This window comes from Macrobrachium nipponense, chromosome 17, assembly GCF_015104395.2.
Source record: "Macrobrachium nipponense isolate FS-2020 chromosome 17, ASM1510439v2, whole genome shotgun sequence".
NCBI classification, from domain to species: domain Eukaryota; kingdom Metazoa; phylum Arthropoda; class Malacostraca; order Decapoda; family Palaemonidae; genus Macrobrachium; species Macrobrachium nipponense.
This window is the reverse complement of record NC_087210.1, coordinates 1,477,333-1,496,219: the sequence shown is the minus strand read 5'-3', so window position 1 is coordinate 1,496,219 and position 18,887 is coordinate 1,477,333. Positions and strand designations below refer to the sequence as shown.

The following is an 18,887-nucleotide window of genomic DNA, read 5'->3' as shown; positions in this document are numbered from 1 at the left end:
TTGAGTATATATATATTTGGAACTTTTTGCCACAGAATTCTTATTAATCTTCAAATTAACACATTTTGCATCAATTTACAATTGGCCATAGGTTATTTTTAATGTTGTCACAGACCACATGCTAATTCACACATCAGACATTGAAAAGGTCGATCTGTGAAAATGTAAATTATGAAATGCAAGAATAGCTTTAGGGGCTAGTGCCATCAGTGCATCTCACATGGTGCTCTATAGGCATTACTTAATGTTTTTTGCAGCATCCCTTTGGTCCCAAGCTGCAAATCCCTTTCATTCCGTTTACTGTACCCCGGTTCCTACACATTCTCTTTCTTCCATCTTACTTTCCACCCTCAGCTTATTGTTTCATAGTGGAGCTGTGAGGTTTTTCTCTTGTTTTGATTCTCCATTTCCATTTAAGCACTGAATGACCTCAGTGGTCTCTGCACTTGACCTTTGGCCTAAACATTGCATTTCATTTCAAGCATTGCTGTCAATTTGTAAGATGTAAAATATACATTTGTTCATAAATGGAGCAAACCTTCATTCTTAACAATAGGATAATCTTCTAGCGCTACTGGAAACTGGTAAAAACAATCAAAGATTGTAAAACAAGGAATCTGTGGCATCTGGCGACTCATGCATATACAGGGTGGATTTTTGGTTGACAACCAAGCTCGTACCTCCGCAATATGCCAGTGTGGCTTTACTGCCATGGAAAGCAGAGTTTCACTTCGCAATCCTTTTCCAAGCTGGTTTTTTATTTATTCATTTATTTTTTTTTATTCATCTTAACCTGCATTTCCCAGTAGTTTCGCGGGTATCAACGTTTTTAGACAGGCCATCCTTGTTTACATAATCAAAGTATTAGAGTACCTTGGACTATATGTTAACAATACTTTTGATAGGGAATATTATCCCTCAGCCACCAGTTTCATTATGAAGGAAACAGTGCCCCTGTTGTGTGCTGTGTGTGAAATATGTATTGCAAATGGTTTAGCAAGGTGTCACACTGGCAGATAGGAGTAATCAACAGCAGAGGAGCTGTCAGGGTAAAGATGTGGCTATAGTTATTTAGGTAGTTAAGTATCTTTTAAATACTTAGTTCATAATATTTGTAAGATTCTTAATACTGTAATCTATTAATGTAAAATTTTCACGTTTGGAACTGACCTTGCTGGTCAATATTATTTCTTGGTTTTTCGTTGCTGGTTCTGTAAATTGCTCTCTTGAACTCTGCTTAGACGTTTGTCCTAAACACCATACATTTATACATCCAACCTTGCAGTCACTGAATGTAAAGTATTTATCTTGGGTGGTGCAAGTATGGTTAAGATTAGGTGTTGATTTAAACTTTCTAATTGGACAGTTGTGGTGCTTGAGTGGTGAACCAAGTTCAGTTTGACTTGAAATATCATAATGTGTTTGTATACGCTGTCTGTCCAAATTATTTTAGGTGTTGCCTGGAAATTGGAAATAAATTTTTTGATTACATTCCATTTTTCAATAACTTTCATATTCAAATTGAAACTTGTCTGCTATCCCTTTCATATATGTATGTACGTATTGAGTGCTGAATAGATACTATACAATCTTTAAAATATATTTTGCGCAACAATGATTTTGTGGTAGTATATGACAACAAGTTTTGCTTTAACCCTGCACATCATATCACTTAAGATTTGAAGCTGCAATGAGCATCATTGTCATTTTTGGTTTTCGTGCACTGGGTGGCTTTCTCCTTGTTTTCAAGTCTAAATTGAGCTGAGCTCTTCATGCTTTCCACCTCTTTCTACTAATGCGCCTCAGTGGTGTGGTAGGTTTGGTCTTGGCCTGCCACCTTGGTGGCCGCAAGTTCAATTCTCAGGCATTCCATTGAGGGGTGACGTGGCCCGGAAGTCACAGAAAGCCGTCGGCCCCGTTTCTGAATAACCATTGGTTCCACGCAACATAAAAACCATACAAACAAACAAAACAAACTTCTTTCTGCTAGTTGTTACTTTTAGCATTAATTGAGATGACTTGCATAAGATACTGGCCTCTGTGTTAAGCTGCTTAAGAGATGGTAAGACTGCCTGCTCCAGGTCTGGTCCCATTTGTAGTAAAGAGTGAGTTGCAAAAGTGCTGTGCTGCCCCTTGTGTGTCCAAGAGTACTTTTAATGGCTTTAAGATAGTTTTCAAATTATCTTGTTTAATTTCTTTGGAAGATTGTCACTTGTATATGTGAAGATCGTCCTCTATGAGGAAAAAGTAGTGTTGCTGGTCACTGCAATGACATCAGTAACAGGTAGTACATGTCTGTCATGTATACAACCCAGTAGTGTGAACAGCATCATATTACCTAATAATGCAGTTCTACTGGGGCTTATTTGGCTTTGAATGTTTTTGTATTCATGTTGTGTTTTGTAGTGAAACGATGACATGGGGTAAGGTATTATCATATACATGATTATTACTTGCTGCCAAGAAATGTCTTGTTGTGACACAGTCGTAACATATATTGAATTTTGAAATGTATTAATTGAAAGTAATCGATGTTGCAGTGGCGCTTTCTTTTCCTGTAATATGTTTTTGTGATGTGCCCTTTTGGGAAGGGGGTAGTGCTCTTACATTCATTATAGGTTCTTTGGCTCGTAGCTGCCACCCCCTTCATTAATTTTACTGCACCTCTGTTTGTATTCTCTCTCTTCCATCTTAATCCTTACAATTGTTTCATAGTGCAACTGCAAAAGGTTTTCTTCATGTTACACCTTTCAAAACTTAACCTTTCTACTTTCAGTTTCCCTTTCAGCCCTGAATGACCTCATGGGTGCCACCACTTGGTCTTTGGCCTAACTTTTATAAATTCCATTCCATTGCGATGTGGCTTGTGATCAGTTTCAGAATTTTCTGTAGTGCTCGATTTTGAAATTGGCTGATTGTGCTACACAATCTACATCAGGAGCTCTGGCTGTTTAACCCTCACAGTCCGGGCTAATACACACTGATGCGTACACCATGACCAGGCAAAATTTAAGGATGGCCATTTAAAAAAGAAAAAAAATTAGTGGAAAGAGGAAGATACGCATATAGTTACTCTTGGTACAAGAAAAAAAAAATTAAAAATATTTCTTTACCTTCCATGGAAAGTTGAAAGTGAATACTACGTTTTTCCCTCCTGGTGTGGCCTTTCTTTTCTAAGGCAGTCATAAAAATGTGCTAATTTTACCAAGTTATAAGTGTTTTTTCTAATATTTTAACATATGATATCTTGTCAAATTATAATTACAGCTTAGACAATATCATAACAGATAAGAATGAAAATCAGAAATAAATTCTGAGTATATTTGTTTTAAAATAATTATGACACTCCCTTGGATGGGAAGTTAGGACAGCATTTTTAAACGACTTCAATCCTCAGTGCTTCTGAAATTGTGCTTTATTGTGCTGATGTACGATTGAACTTAGTTAACTAAGTGTATTTTGCATGAAGAAAATGTCGAGTGTCTTTCGCATGGAAACCAGTTATGTGATTTTGTGTGTCTCTTTCAGGAAACTTCAAAGAATCAAGTTGGAAAGGATGCAGATGATGTAAGTATAGTGTCACTCCTTACCCAGGTGGGATCATGTTGATAAAATCATTTCCAGGCAGTAGCAAGTAGAGTATTGTACGTTGAGGGACAAGATTCAAGAATTTTTCAGTGCCCAATAAATTTGCCTCTTGAATTTATTCATAGTCTTGACTGCTTCACAAAGTTGAAGGTGGCAGATTGTTAATTAAATACTACTGAAAGTTTGTTTATTAAATACAGAAAGTTGAGAAAGGTTTTATTTAGCTTTTGCTCCTTTTTGGAGGTACTACTGTATGCTTAATTTTCTAGTTTTGCTGATCATTAGTTATAAGGGTGAATTGGTCTGTTAATTTTTAGTTTTTACATTGCAATATTTTGTAGTTTTAAGGATTCTTTACCATTTTACTATCAAGGTCTACTTGTTCTTGGCAGTACTTACTTGTAGATTGATATCCCTGTATATATATATATTATATATATATATATATATATATATATATATATATATATATTATTATATATATATATATATTATATATATATATATATATATATCTATACATATATATATATATAGATATATATATCATATATATATATATATATACTATATATATATATATATATATATATATACTGTACTGTAGTATGCACAGTATTACAATTTTTATGCATTTTAATTTTACCTTCATAAGCACTGGCAGCCATACATTTGCTTTCTTTGATGGTCATTGATTTACAGTTACGTACTGAATAATGATGCTTTTCCTTCCCTGTATTTATTTGGGCTCTATAAAAGTTTGTAGTATTTTGCTGCAGTTTTCTGTTTTGTCTTTTTAACGTTACAGGTTAGTTTGTATACAGAGTACTATTTTTTGCATATGCCTCTTATTATTTCCGAGACTGGTCTCGATGCATTATTGAATCTAACAGCAGGGTGCAGCATTCTCCTCACCGTTTGCCATGAGTACTAACTTTGAGAAAAACCTGGTTTGGGTTTCTTCCAATTCACTTTTAAAAAAATCATACAGTACTACATAGTTTTTTTTTTTTTTTTTTTTTTTTTTTTTTTTTTTTTTTTTTTTTTTTAGGTATTTGGATAGTGCTTGTATTTTCAATGGTAAACCACCAGAATTAGACTTTAAAATGTAAGATTTTTACATACTGTAGTCTGTATGTAAATAGTATGTTCATCATCTCTCAACTCTGTAAACACACTAGAGCTTATTACCCTAAAATCAAACTAGTCGTCAGTTTTAGTTTTCACTGTACGTGTATAGTACGTAGTACTGGGGTAAAATCTTTTGTGGAGGAAGTATTGAATGTATATTTCGTTCATTTAGGCAAAGTGGGTTTTAAAGCAACCAGGGAAGTTGTACTTTTGTCTGACATCGACTGTAAAATTTTTGTATCAATATGTAGTACCTATGATTTGGAGAACATTGAACACAGTAGCCAGTACGTATTAATTTTTGTTTTAGATTTTTGTTCATGATTTGCCGTCTCTAATTAGTCATGATGTCTATCAGCCATTCAGTAATTAGCCTGATGATGTTGCTTTTCATGTTTTTGTTATTGTGGAGAGTATAACTGTTATATATATAATGTATTTTAATCATCGAGTATCAAATTATCGGAAATTTATTGAACTAAACATTTGAAAAGTAACTGAAGCCATTAATCTTTTAAGTAAGATCTAGGAGTGTGTTTTGATCTTTTTTATTTTAAATATGGTGTTTACAGTTAGAACTCCTGTTGAATTTCCAAGGTATAATAACTAAACAGAACAGTTCCTTGCTCTTGGGTTAATGGCCTAGTGCTCGCGTTAGTGACATTGTTGATATTGAAGAGTGGATAACTTTCATGTTACATACACACTACAAGCCGTCTATCTGCTTTACTCTTAAAAGTTCACTGTGAAACTTATGATTTACTATCACAAATGAGAGCGTGAAGTGAGTTATTTGATTTAAATGAGACAATGATGTTGCAATATAGGTGGAATGGAATTTTATGCCAATAAAAATGAAAAAAATTTTCTTGGTGTTGTATAATGCTGCATCTCTGTACTTCTGTATAACTATGCTACAGTGTGTCCTCGACTTACAGTGAGGGATCCGTTCCAGCACCGTGCTGTAAGTTGGTTTCTGCCGTAAGTCATTTTTTCGCCGTTGACAGCACTTTAACAGTGCTCATGGTGCCGTAACTTGATGCTGAAGATGCTGTAACTTGATGCAACATCAAATTACGGAGCTGTAAGCCCTGTTGTTGGTGCTGAAAAGGCGTCATAAGTTGTAATTCGAGGATCAACTGTACAAGACAGGGCTGCAAATCCATTGATAGTTTTATAATGATTGGTGTCCTTGGAAATCTCCCAAGTTATGGGCTAAAATATGCAATTTTGCAATTTATTTTGTATTTATAATACAGACTTTACCATAACAGATTCGAGAACTATGAACTGCTCAAAAGATTTTTTAAGGCAATATTCAGACATCAGCTATGTCCTTATACATGTATACTAGGACATAACACACAGGAATCCTATTGGGAAAATGTTTAGGAATGTCTTTTCTTTTTTTGGGCTGTTTATAATAGGCACCCTAGGGTTGAAGTGTGTTGTCACTCTCAAGTTACAGAAAACAAAATAATCAATCCCCTAATTTCAGGAAAGGCAACTGTGTAATTGAATGACTAATAGTTTTTGTTCTCTCCTGTGTGTAACATTTACATTTAGGTGTGGCACTCATCCTTTTGGTGGTTTAGAATCTTCTAATAAGCCTAAGTTGTACTGCTCTACACTGTTAAATTGATAGGATTTTTTTGTAATATGTTAAAGAGTTTTTAGTTATGTTCAATTATGCACATATTTGATTCAGCTTTGCACATCTAGACTGTATTCATTGATATGTATTTAGTAATATTGGTAATTTATGTCAGTGCCATAGATATCAGATGAATACCATTAACACCATGGTAATTACTATTATAACAGGTCATTATTACCATTGTCATGATTTCAGATTGGCTATCATTATCTTTATATAGTACCATGACTTATGTTTCTAGGACCAATCCAAGTCTTTGTATTTTTATAAGAATGGTATTTGGCTTTCATTATCTTTATATAGTACCGTGACTTATGTTTCTAGGACCAATCCAAGTCTTTGTATTTTTATAAGAATGGTATTTTTGAACTCGAGCGAAGAAATTTGAGCCGTGTTATTTATAAGCCCTTCTCGCATACCTTTCTATTCATATTTCTGCCAGTGATTCTGTCATCCTTACAGTGGTCCCCCCAGACCCCCCCCCCCCCATGAATAGTTAGAACCCGCGAATAGTTGGAACCCCTATAAAAACGCTATTAAAACTCAAGAAAAACCCAATAAAAATTTATATACTTGGTTTTTTTAAGTTTTATCGCAAAAAGTGTATTTTATGATGAAATTGAAAAAAAAAAAAAAACAAGAATTTATGGATATTTCTCACAGAAAAATACCGCGAATGTGCAAATTTTCTGCGAATAATGCGGGGAAACATTCCCGAGAGAAAAACGCAAATGTGTGAGTCCGCTAATCCGAAGAACGCGAATACGGGGGGTCCACTGTATTGTGTATTTTTGTACATTCAACTTCCCTGTCAGATATATACAACTACTATCCGACTTACAACCTGCTCGACATACGACCACTCGTACTTACAACCTTACTTCAGACAGTTGACCATTGAGTTACTTGGCACTGCGCCATCTCATGAGAACTCTCATCACTCAGGCATGAGAACTCTCATCACTCAGGCAGCATCAGTTTGAGTTACCCTGCCCTATCTACAGCATCATTTGGTATTAACTGTACTGTAGACTGAATTGCAAACCAATTTACGTAAGAATCGACTTCTGACATGCATGCAAGAACCTAACCCCATTGTAACTCAATGCCTGATTGTACGTAATATATACTATTACACAAATGATTAAAATGTATTAGTAGAAGTACATTATGGTAAAAAGATTGAAATAATGATTGTACATTACATTACAGTACTAAGTAGGCACTTTTATATAGCAAAGGTTTGATAGTATACCCTACCCAGTATGTTGGCCACTTTCTAAGGTTCGACTTACATCCAAACTTGGTTGTAAGTAGGATAGTACTTGTACTTAGCTTATAGACTCCGTCGTCCTGACAGAAATTCAAATTTCGTGGCACACACTACAGGCAGGACTAGGAACCATTCCCGTTTTCTTATCAGATTTTCTCTGTCGCCGGTACCATCAACATTGTTGTTGGTTCCTCTTGACTGGATTTTCATTTTTCATCGACAGTTGATCTTCTTGACCGACTTTTGGTGACGTATTTGGTTTGTTGGATTGGCATACGCTTTCGTGGACTGTTTTATTGAACTCGCTTTGGATTTTTCTTATGATGTCTGACTCTAGTGTTGTGATGAGAGTTTGTGTGAATGTAGGCTGTAAGGTGAGGTTGCCGAAGGCTTCGGTTGATCCTCACACTGTATGTAAGGGTTGCAGAAAGTATGAATGTTCTTTTGCTAACACCTGTAAAGAGTGCGAGAGTTTGAGTGCTAAAGAGTGGAAGACTCTAACTTCTCATTTGAAGAAGTTAGAAAGAGAGAGAATGAGGAAAGCTTCCTCCAGAAGTTTGAGTGGTTCTAGATCTAACGAGCTAGTTCCTAGTTTGGGAACTTCTTCCCCTCTTATAAGAAGTGCTACTTCTCCTTCTTTTTCAGCCCCTTCACCTATTGCAGATCCTGCAACGGAACTTGCAGATCTTGAAGCTGCCTTTAAAATAATGGAGAGTAAGATGGCTGCTTTGCAAGGTAAGCATAGTGATGAAGTGAATTATGCAGTGAGCAGTGATGTGAGTGTCCCCAGTGTAGTGGAGGGGGCATCTGGTCGGCTCCACAACGCTCCCAGGTCTAGACCTCTTCCAAGCTCCCAGGCCCAGAGGAGAAGGAATGTCGAAAGCTGTACGGAGGTTGTGGAGATTCCCCACCGATCAGGCGTCCCTTCTGCAGGATCTGTTACACCTCAGACTGCCAGGGATCGCTATTGTAAAAGCGTCCTGCGTGAGTGCTTCTCATCTTCAGGATCCTCGTCTCCTAGACGTGGTTGGAGGGATACTGATCGCTCACGCCCGTTGAAGAGGAGCTGGAAAGCACCTGCTCTTGATTCGAGTCCGGAACGCTTCCCAGAAGAGTCGCCCTCGGAAATCAAGAGAGCGAAGAGAGCCTTCTTGTCTCCCGTTGCTGTCGTGGAGCCCCAGGTAACTTCCAGAGCGCCTTCCCCTCCTCCCGATGAGGATAAGGAGGCGGCTACCACAAGGATCCTCCTGGCCATGCAGGAGCAGATCTCCTCTTTAGTGGGAGTGCTCTCCAAGAATCCTCCTCGTAGGAAGGATACTTCTCTTCCGATCAAGAGGTCCTCTCGGCGCTTAGAGGTTACTCCCCCCAAGTTCATTTCTTCAGATCGACGATCTGTCAAGAAGATTGAAGGTGTGTCGGAACGCCCTCCTTCTACGAGGACGTTTCCTCTTGCCAACAAGCAAGTAGCTCCTTCTTGTGATTGGTCCTCTTCAGAACAAGAAGAGCCTACCAGGAGGCACGAGGCGCTCTCCAGGCACAAAGTGCCTTCTAGGCACAAGGAGCCAGTCAGGAGCCAGCCAGGAGCAAGGAGCCAGCCAGGCGCGAGGCACCAGCCAGGAGTGAGGAGCTAGCCAGACGCAAGGCTCCAGCCAGGAGCGAGGAGCCAACCAAGAGCGAGACACCAGCCAGGCGCGAGGCGCCAGCCAGGAGCGAGGAGTCTGCTAGGCTCGTAAGAAGGAAGTTTCTGATCTTCAAACTTTGGGGCAAAGAGCTTCGATGTTGATCAGCTCTTCCCCAGATAGAAGCTCTTCCCCTACAGAACGAAGGAGGTCTTCGAAAGACTTATCCTCCAAACGGGAACGTTCTCCCTCATCTGATCTCGTACTGGAAGATGTGTCGGAAGATGAGTCTCCTGCGAATGAAGGTCTTTCCAACTACAAGACTTTAACCGCCTTAATGCTTCAGGAGTGCGGAGATTCGTTTAGTCCTGCCGCTCCTCCTTCTCCTCGTTCTCTTTTCTCCAGCACCAGAACCTCTAAGTCCTCTTCCTTTTTGAAAATGAGACCGGCTATTTCCATGAAGAAGGCCCTCCAGTCTCTCGGTTCATGGATGAACTCGAAGAAGGAATTGGGCAAGACAGTGTTCTGCATGCCTCCCTCCAAGCTTTTAGGAAGGAGAGGCATTTGGTACGAGACAGGAGAAACCATGGGTCTGTCTCTCCCTGCATCAGCAGAGTCAGACTTCTCGAGTCTGGTCGACTCTTCCAGACGACATACCTTATCGTCCGCTAGATCGACGTGGAGCATGTCGGAGTTGAACCACCTCCTTAAGGGACTTTTCCTCGTACTAGAGGTCTTCAATTTCCTGGACTGGTCCCTTGGAGTTCTTGCTAAGAAGACCCAGGACACTGACTTTCTCAATAACCCAGAAGTTCTCCATAGCGTCCTGGCATGCATGGACAAAGCAGTTCAAGACGGCTCGGGAGAAGTTTCTTCCCTTTTCGGAGCAGGTTTGCTCAAAAAGAGGTCGGTGTTTGGATCTTTCTTGACGAAGGCTGTTTCTCCAAGTCAGAGAACTGCCTTACTGTTCGCGCCTTTGTCTGATCATCTCTTCCCTTCGCAGTTAGTGAGGGATATTACACGCTCTCTGACTGAGAAGGCGACACAAGACCTTCTTGTGCAGACAGCCAAGAAGAACCGCCCTATTGTGACTGCTCCTAAGAAGGACTCTCGTCCTCCTCAGCCGCCCTTTCGTGGAGGTTCTACTACACGTCCCCCCTCCAGAAAGAAAAGCTCAGACAAGAGAGGAAGGTCAAGCTTCCAGCCCTTCAAGAAGGGAAAGTGACTCTCAGATCCTCCGAACACCAGTGGGCGCCAGGCTCCTGGAATACGCAGAAGCCTGGGCCTTGAGAGGAGCCGACTCCTGGTTGTCGGGTCTGAGGAAGGGATACATCATCCCCTTCAAGGACAGACCTCCCCTAACTTCAACTCCTCGGGAACTGTCCGCGAGATACAAAGACCCTGTTTTGAGAGATATGCTCCTTCAAATGGTGGATCAGATGTGGGACAAGGAGGCCATCGAGCTGGTGCAGGATCCCCACTCCCCGGGATTTTACAATCGCCTTTTTCTAGTCCCGAAGGCTCCGGGGGGGTGGAGACCGGTACTAGACGTAAGTGCGCTGAACCGGTTCGTGGAAAAGAAAAAGTTCCTCATGGAAACGTCCGCCTCGGTTCTGTCAGCCCTACGTCCAGGAGATTGGATGGTCTCCCTGGACTTGCAAGACGCCTATTTCCACGTCCCCATTCATCCTTCGTCGAAGAAATTTCTTTGATGCATGATAAAGGACAAGATCTATCAATTCAGGGCCCTGTGTTTCGGCCTGTCTACGGCTCCTCAGGTATTTACGAGCCTGATGAGGAATGTAGCGAAGTGGCTTAATTTAAAGGGAATCAACATCTCCCTTTACTTGGACGACTGGCTCATCAGGGCCAAGTCAGAGAGCCAGTGTTTGGAGGACTTAACATCAACACTAGACCTGATACAGTCTCTGGGATTACTCGTCAACCTCGAGAAGTCACAGATGATCCCCAGCCAGAACCTGGTTTATTTGGGGATTTAGATGGATTCTCGGGGTTTTCGGGTGTTTCCTTCGCAAGAGAGACTCACTCGAGGCTCTATAAAAGTCTCGAGCTTCTTAGAGATTGATCTGGACAGAGGAAAGAAGCATAACCCTCCTTACGAGATTTATACAAGGAGAGAGAAACTTGAGGGCAGACAGACTGAGCAGGAGGAATCAGGTCCTTCCCACAGAGTGGACCCTCCACTCAGAAGTGTGTCAAAGTCTTTGGTCTCTGTGGGGGAGTCCTCACATAGACCTATTCGCCACGTTCCTCTCCAAGAGGATAGAAATCTTCTGCTCATCAGTAGAAGATCCAAGAGCGTTTGCAGTCAACGCCCTTCTCCTAGATTGGTCGGGCTTGGACGCCTATGCGTTTCCCCCCTTCAAGATTCTGGGGGAAGTGCTCAGGAAGTTCGTGGCCTCAAAGGGGACGAGGTTGACCCTCATAGCCCCATTTTGGCCCGCGCAAGAATGGTTCACAGAGGTACTGGAGTGGATGGTGGACTTCCCCAGATCTCTTCCAAACAGGACAGATCTGCTCAGACAACCCCACTTCGAGAGGTTTCATCAAAACCTCCCCGCTCTCGCTCTGACTGCCTTTCGACTATCGAAAGACTTGTCAGAGCGAGAGGTTTTTCTTGCAAAGCTGCAAGCGCTATCACGAGAGCCCGCAGATCGTCGACTATGCGAGTTTATCAATCGAAGTGGGAGGTCTTTAGAAGATGGTGTAGATCGAAGAAGCTGTCCTTCTCCAATACCTCTGTGACCAACATCGCAGATTTCCTCCTTTTCCTGAGGGAGGAATCGCACCTTTCAGTATCCACCATCAAAGGATACAGAAGTATGCTGTCAGCCGTTTTCAGGAATAGAGGCCTGGAAATAGCTGAAAATAAAGATCTGCACGATCTTATTCGGTCTTTCAAGACTTCAAAGTCTAGTAAGCCGAAGACTCCAAGCTGGAATCTTGACGTGGTCCTGAAATTCCTGACCTCGGATAGGTTTGAACCTCCACAACGTGCCTCTTTTAGAGATGTTACTAGGAGCTGTGTTTTCCTGTTGTCCCTCGCTACTGCCAAGAGAACGCGCGAACTCCACGCTCTAGATTCTCGTGTTGGCTTGAGAGGTGATTCTGCTATAGGTTCTTTCCAGACATTGTTTCTGGCAAAGAATGAAAACCCTTCAAAGCCCTGGCCCAGGAGCTTTGAAGTGAAAGGCCTTTCTAACCTAGTAGGTAAAGAGATTGAAAGGTCTCTTTGCCCTGTCAGGGCTCTAAAATATTATCTTAGTAAGAAAAAGCAGCTGGGAGGTTGTCATCAAGGTCTCTGTTGTGCTGTTAGGGACCCGAAGAGACCCATGTCTAAAAATGCCTTGGCCTTCTTTGTAAGAAGCGTGATTACGGAGGCTCATCTTAACTGCCCTGATGACTCCTTCAAAGTACTCAGAGTCAAAGCTCATGAAGTAAGAGCGGTTGCTACTGCGTACTTTGACTTTTCAAAGGGATATGTCAATGAAGGACATCCTTGAAGTGACTTATTGGAGATGCAATTCAGTCTTTGCATCTCATTACCTGAAGGATGTCAGGGTTACATATGAGTAATGCTTCTCTCTCGGCCCGTTTTGTGTCAGCGGGTACAGTGCTGGGATTTGGAGCAAATACTGATCCTTAATTTTTTTTGAGTATCGTAACCCTCTTGTTAGATATGTTTTTGGTTTTCTACTGGCAGGGGCGCAAGATGTCGCACAGGCGGCCGTCGCCTTTCGTCAGTAAGGAACCGGGGGTGTATCTGACTTGTGGGGGTGGTACAAATTTTTTTTTTTTTGTACTATATATTTATGTGCGTTTATGTGGTTTCGAGTTTATTGGTTGTTAGGAGTTTGGGGATAACTCCTTTCAATCTTTAGAACTAACCCAGGTGTTAGGATCAGGTGATCGGGATTGGTGTTGTGCTCCTTGAAAAAGGTGTATTGTCATGTTAGTGGATTAGCACCCATTGACAAAGGCCTTTAGGCTCTGCCGAGTAAGTGGATAAGACCCCATTGGCAGACCCACAAGAACTTTTAGCCATAGATCAATATCTCGCTGAGGCTGTTGAGGCGAAGCAGACTCCTAGGCAGTAGCCACGAAGTCTTCCGCCTAATCAGGAAGGAACCAAGGTTTTATTAATACCTACAACATATGTTGTTTACCTGTCTATTTCAGTAGTTAGCTGTCTCTTACCCACCACCAAGGGTGCCAATCAGCTAAGTATATATCTGACCGGGAAGTTGAATGTACGTACAAAAATGATATTGTTATGATACAATAAAGTTTTGTACATACTTACCTGGCAGATATATACAATTAAATGGCCCACCCAGCCTCCCCGCAGGAGACAGGTGGAAGAGAGAAAATCTGATTAGAAAACGGGAATGGTTCCTAGTCCTGCCACCCAGGCCAGGGCGGTAGATCACCTGACCTACCTGTAGTGTGTGCCGTGAAATTTGAATTTCTGTCGGGACGACGGAGTCTATAGCTAAGTATATATCTGCCAGGTAAGTATGTACAAAACTTTATGTATCATAACAATATCATTTTTCCTTTCCTCTGCGGCTGTTGCTGATTTTCACTTGTAATCTTGCATTACTCTTTTCACCACTGGAGTTCGTTGCCTTCTAGATAGTGACTCTTGCTCTTGCAGGGGTTCTGTTTTCGGGGGGGTGCCGATAGGTGAAAACTGCCATTGCCGAAACTAGGCGATTTGTGGCAGTGAGTTTCAATGAATGGTGCCTCCGTTAGGTATGGATGGTGCTATAACTATTATCAACACCTTATGGCGCCAGTAACCGAAAATCAGCCTGTTGTGGCACCATATAAAACCAGATCGCCATGAACCGAGTCTGCAGATAACCAGGGACTCCCCATAACCAAAAATTGGTGATACTAGTACCGATCCCTGTTTATTGTTGTCACTAAACAAGCGCTGTAAAACCAGGTCTCAGATGACCGATGCCGGCAATAACCGTTGACTTCCTATACACCCAGTGTTTTTGTATTTGTAATTTTTTTTTTTTTTTTTTTTTTAACTATCAAAGGTACTAAGTACTCAAGTTTTCCGGTTGTACAGTGGACCCCCGTATTCGCGTCCTCCGGATTCGCAGACTCACACATTTGCGGATTTCTCTCGGGAACATTTCCCCGCATTATTCGCGGAAAATTCGCACATTCCCGGTATTTTTCTATGAGAAATATCCATACATATATTCTGGTTTTTTTTTTATCAATTTCATCATAAAATGCACTTTTTGTGATAAAACTATTTAAAAACCAGTATAAAAGTTTTTAGTGGGCTTTTCTTGAGTTTTAACTAACAAAATAGGCTGTTTTTAACATTTTTCTAGGGGTTCCAACTATTCGCGGGTTCTAACTATTCATGGGGGGGTCTGGTACGCATCCCCTGCGAATACGGGTGGGACCACTGTATAGACATTTTCCTTGATTCCTGTGATTAATTCAGGAGGCATTTTGTCTCGGGTACCTTGCTTGAACCACTCTTGATAACCATCAGGAGGCATTTTGTCTCGGGTACCTTGCTTGAACCACTCTTGATAACCAGTTTCTCAGTTAGTTTGCTCTCTCTCTCTCTCTCTCTCTCTCTCTCTCTCTCTCTCTCTCTCTCTCTCTCTCTCGCTCTCTCTCTTCTCTCTCTCTCTCTCTCTCTCTCCTCTCTCTCTCTCTCTCTCTCTCTCTCTCTCTCTCTCTCTCTGTGGAAAACAATTGGAACCTCAGAAGTTCGAGCAGAGATGCAATAAATTACAACCCTTGAGCAACCCTCCTTTTATTTTAATAATAGACTTAAATTTTACTCTTTTATTAATTTGATCATTTATATTTCATTTTCTAGTAGCTGATCTCTTCTGTCTGTATTTCCTATTACCTTCTGTCACTTTTTTCAGATGAACACCAAACTCTTTGAAAGCTTCCATTGTAAATTGGTGGCCCCTATGGGCTTATTCCATCTGAATAGGGCATATGTTCTGCATGATAATGATCTTCCAATTTCAGTGTTTGGTGATTTCTTTCCCATTTGCAAACTCCATAGGGATCACCATTCAGTATGCTTGACTTGGCATAATATAAGTGGTGTTGAATTTTTGTTGCAGAATCCTTCTATCCCAGGTGCAATGCTTTCCTTCTTTTGCTTCATATCTGTTCATTTTGGTTTTTGTTGTTTACCTAACAAAGCTCCTTAAGTTCATCTTCCAACAGTACTTTAGTGCCTTTTAGGCGCCTTTCATTCCTTTTACTGTATCTCTGTTCTTATTGTATTTTATCTTACTTCCCCACCCTCTCCTAACAATTTTTTCAAATAGCAACAGCAAGGTTTTCCTTCTGTAAACCCGTCCAAACCTCTCTTACTCGCAATTTCCATTTCAGCACTGAATGACCTCATAGGCCCCAGCGCTTGGCCTTTGGCCTAAATTTTACATTCCATGAGAATGTCTGGAATTGTGTGTATGTCTCGGACAAAATGTATGGTGTTTGATCTACTAACCTGGAGTTCTTGCCTTGCTCCCATAAAGCAAATGTCCACTTTCTGATCTTTGCCTTATTTCCATTTGGCTTGTACTGCAGGAGGTGAACGTGTTCATCTGGTTTTATCCCATTGTCATTTTATTTAGCAGTGAGTAGATTGTAAATTATTGCTTATACTTAATTAATTCTTATGGTTTTACTTATACTGAAACATGAACAGTACATTGTTTGCTTCCTGTGTTTACTCATACAGTAAATGAAATGAAATTCAATGCGCCAATAACTTAAGCATTATTTTTCACCTTAGAAAGTATCCACCTTCAAGATTGGTCCTGGAAGCATGCAGATTACCTTATTTATTTTGACGGTTCTTTTAATTGGTATTTGTTTTGTCTTGATTTTGAGTCATCACTAAGTAGTGTTTTTCCTTTGCTTTTTTTGGAATGAAACAGTGACTAATAAAATATTTGCCTGAAGGCAGTAATACACACACACACTTTGTGGTCAGATAAGATTTTTACATAAACTTCAATAAGTCCTAGGAACAAATTTTCAAAGTAGCTAGTTGTTATGTTTGTGGAAGTGAAGTTGTAATTTTATCCATGAAAGTTCCTTTGATGGTGGCTTGTCTGTGTAGAAGTTTGTGGAAATCTCCTTGTGGTCAGAGTGAAGTAGTAGTTCTTAATTGTCATCAAGTATAGCTACCATTCCGTTTTGCTGTTTAAACCTTCCCATTTTGTTTCATTTATGATCTTTGACAATCACAACAGCTCCAACAGTTATGCCTTTTAGAGAGGTAGTGCATCAGTGTACCTCACGCGGCGCTCTGTAGGCATTACTTAAGGTTCTTTGCACCGTCTCTTCCTCCCTTAGCTGCAACCATTTTCATTTCTCTTACTTTCACTCACTTTCCACCTTCTCTTAACAATTGTTTTACACTGCAACTGCAAGGCTTTCCTTGTGTAAACCTTTCAGAGCTTTTTGCTCTGTTTCCCTTTTAGCATTGACTGACCTCATAGGTGTCAGTGCTTAGCCTTTGGCCTAAATTTTATAACTCATTCTATCTAGACCTCTCGCTAACGCTGAATTTTTGCCATCCAAACAATGTAAATGTATTTTAAGACTCATTTGGACAGTTGTTTGGTGACATACACAGTCTAACCATTGTCGTAGAGTGCTGGTCAAGTTTACAAAAATGCTCTGTCCTCGAAAGTGTATGATAACTACTTTGTGTAATGAAAGCCATTTTGAAAACATGATTACTTCATCTCATGAAAGTCAGTCTGAAATTTCTTTTTCTTTAATTTGGTATTATTCTGTTATAGTTATGTTCAACCCTTCGATTGTAGGGGGATGACCTTAGTCGTCATACTTGTTTGGTATTCATGGGAAATTGGCAAGGCAGAAACATGCTACACGGTCGTTGCTAGTGATACCACAGAATGTATTCATGCAAATTATGGTTAAATATATTTATTTATATTTTTCTATTTTTTTGTCTAGCGAGTACAAATGAAGTGAAGCACATTTTGCTATTGTTTGATTTTTAAAATAACTATCGCAGGTCATGCTTCTACATGTCAAATGTAATGTAATACTGTATGTTTTATTTTTCAGCATATTCTAGTAATACTTAAGTGTTTTTTGCTTTCTCTGTACTGATTGTAGTAGAAGACTCTAGATTTAAGCATAACTGAGCTGATCAGCCTTTTCAGTAGACTTCACAATAGTTCCAAGTTAAATTGCACGCGCAGGCAGTCGGTTAATGGTTTTGCTGATGAGGTAATGATGCTAACAGATAGTAATAGCAGTAATCACTAGGAGTGTTCATGAATACTCACAGTATGACGTGAATACTGGAAGTTTTCATGTCATACTAATACTGAGGTTTCATATATAATATATATATATATATATATATATATATATATATATATAGATATATATATATATATATATATATCTATATATTTATCACAAAGCTTTATGATATCAGTTGATAACATAAAAAAGTTGTGATTTTAGGTCATTACTTGCCCAGTCAAACAAAAATCACTTATTCTTTTGCACATTAATTATAGTTATGAATTTTTATTTCTGTAAAACTTGAGTATTGGAAAATACCATGTTTTTTTTTTTCTGGGTTCTTGTTTTTGTCATTCCCTCTGTACTTGTTAATAGCTCTGCTTTTTTCCGTACATTGCCAAAGTTGTTATTGTTTGAAGCTTGATAACAAGAAAAAAATATAGAGTAGATGCAGTGAATGTTCTCTTGACTATCAGGACTCGTACGCAATTTGTTTTGCTTTTAATAATCACAGGATCCCTGTATAGGGGTAGGGCCATAAGTTCACCTCATGCAGTGCACTGCAGGCATTACTTAAGGTTCTTTGCAGTGTCCCTTTGGCCTCTAGCTGCAACCCCCTTCATTCCTTTTGCTATACCTCTGTTCTTATCTTTTTTTTCCCTTCTCACTGTTGTTTCATAGTACAAGAGTGAGGTATCCTCTTGGTATCCCTTTGCAATCTTCTTTACTCTCAATTTCCCTCTTTAGTGCTGCATAACCTCATAGGAGGTCCCAGTACTTGTCTTTGGCTTAGTTTTATATTCCTATTTACAATAGTAATCATTAACAAATTGAATTTATTGATTTTTTTTTTTTCAAGAAATGCCAGTAATTATTTAGTCACACATTAAGGGAAACATCTGTAAGGCACTACCAAAAAAGAGGGCGACTGGTAAGAGATGAAGCCAAGTTTATATCTTAGCAGATATAGCTAATGGCTAAATGGCTCATTAGAGTTAGGTCAGACTTGTTAAAGGTGATGGGGATTGATTGTAGTAGCCAGTATGACTTATTAATTTTGTTTGTGTCCTCGGGTATGAGAAATAATAATGTAATCATTAATCAAATATTTAGGTACTTTTATTTCTCCTTCTTCTTCTTCTCCTTCTTCTTCTTCTTCTTCTTCTTCTTCTTCTTCTTCTTCTTCTTCTTCTTCTTCTTCTTCTTCTTCTTCTTCTGTGACTGGTTTTTAAATGCATATTCCAAAACTCATTGCCCAGTTCCCAAAGTGAGAGTTTTTCACTTGGCCTGTAATTGGTGG

The 18,887-nt window shown here is 39.8% G+C and overlaps 1 protein-coding gene across 7 annotated transcripts in view; it reads left to right on the top strand.

The window, feature by feature from the left end:
* The window catches only part of LOC135196104 (serine/threonine-protein phosphatase 2A 56 kDa regulatory subunit delta isoform-like), a 58,407-nt gene that overhangs the window by 4,781 nt on the left and 34,739 nt on the right, over positions 1 to 18,887 (top strand). For all 7 annotated transcript variants that reach the window (XM_064222565.1, XM_064222564.1, XM_064222567.1 and 4 more), the window contains exon 2: positions 3,529 to 3,567. In XM_064222565.1, the coding sequence (XP_064078635.1) occupies positions 3,529 to 3,567 (39 nt within the window). The remainder of the gene's footprint in view (positions 1 to 3,528; positions 3,568 to 18,887) is intronic.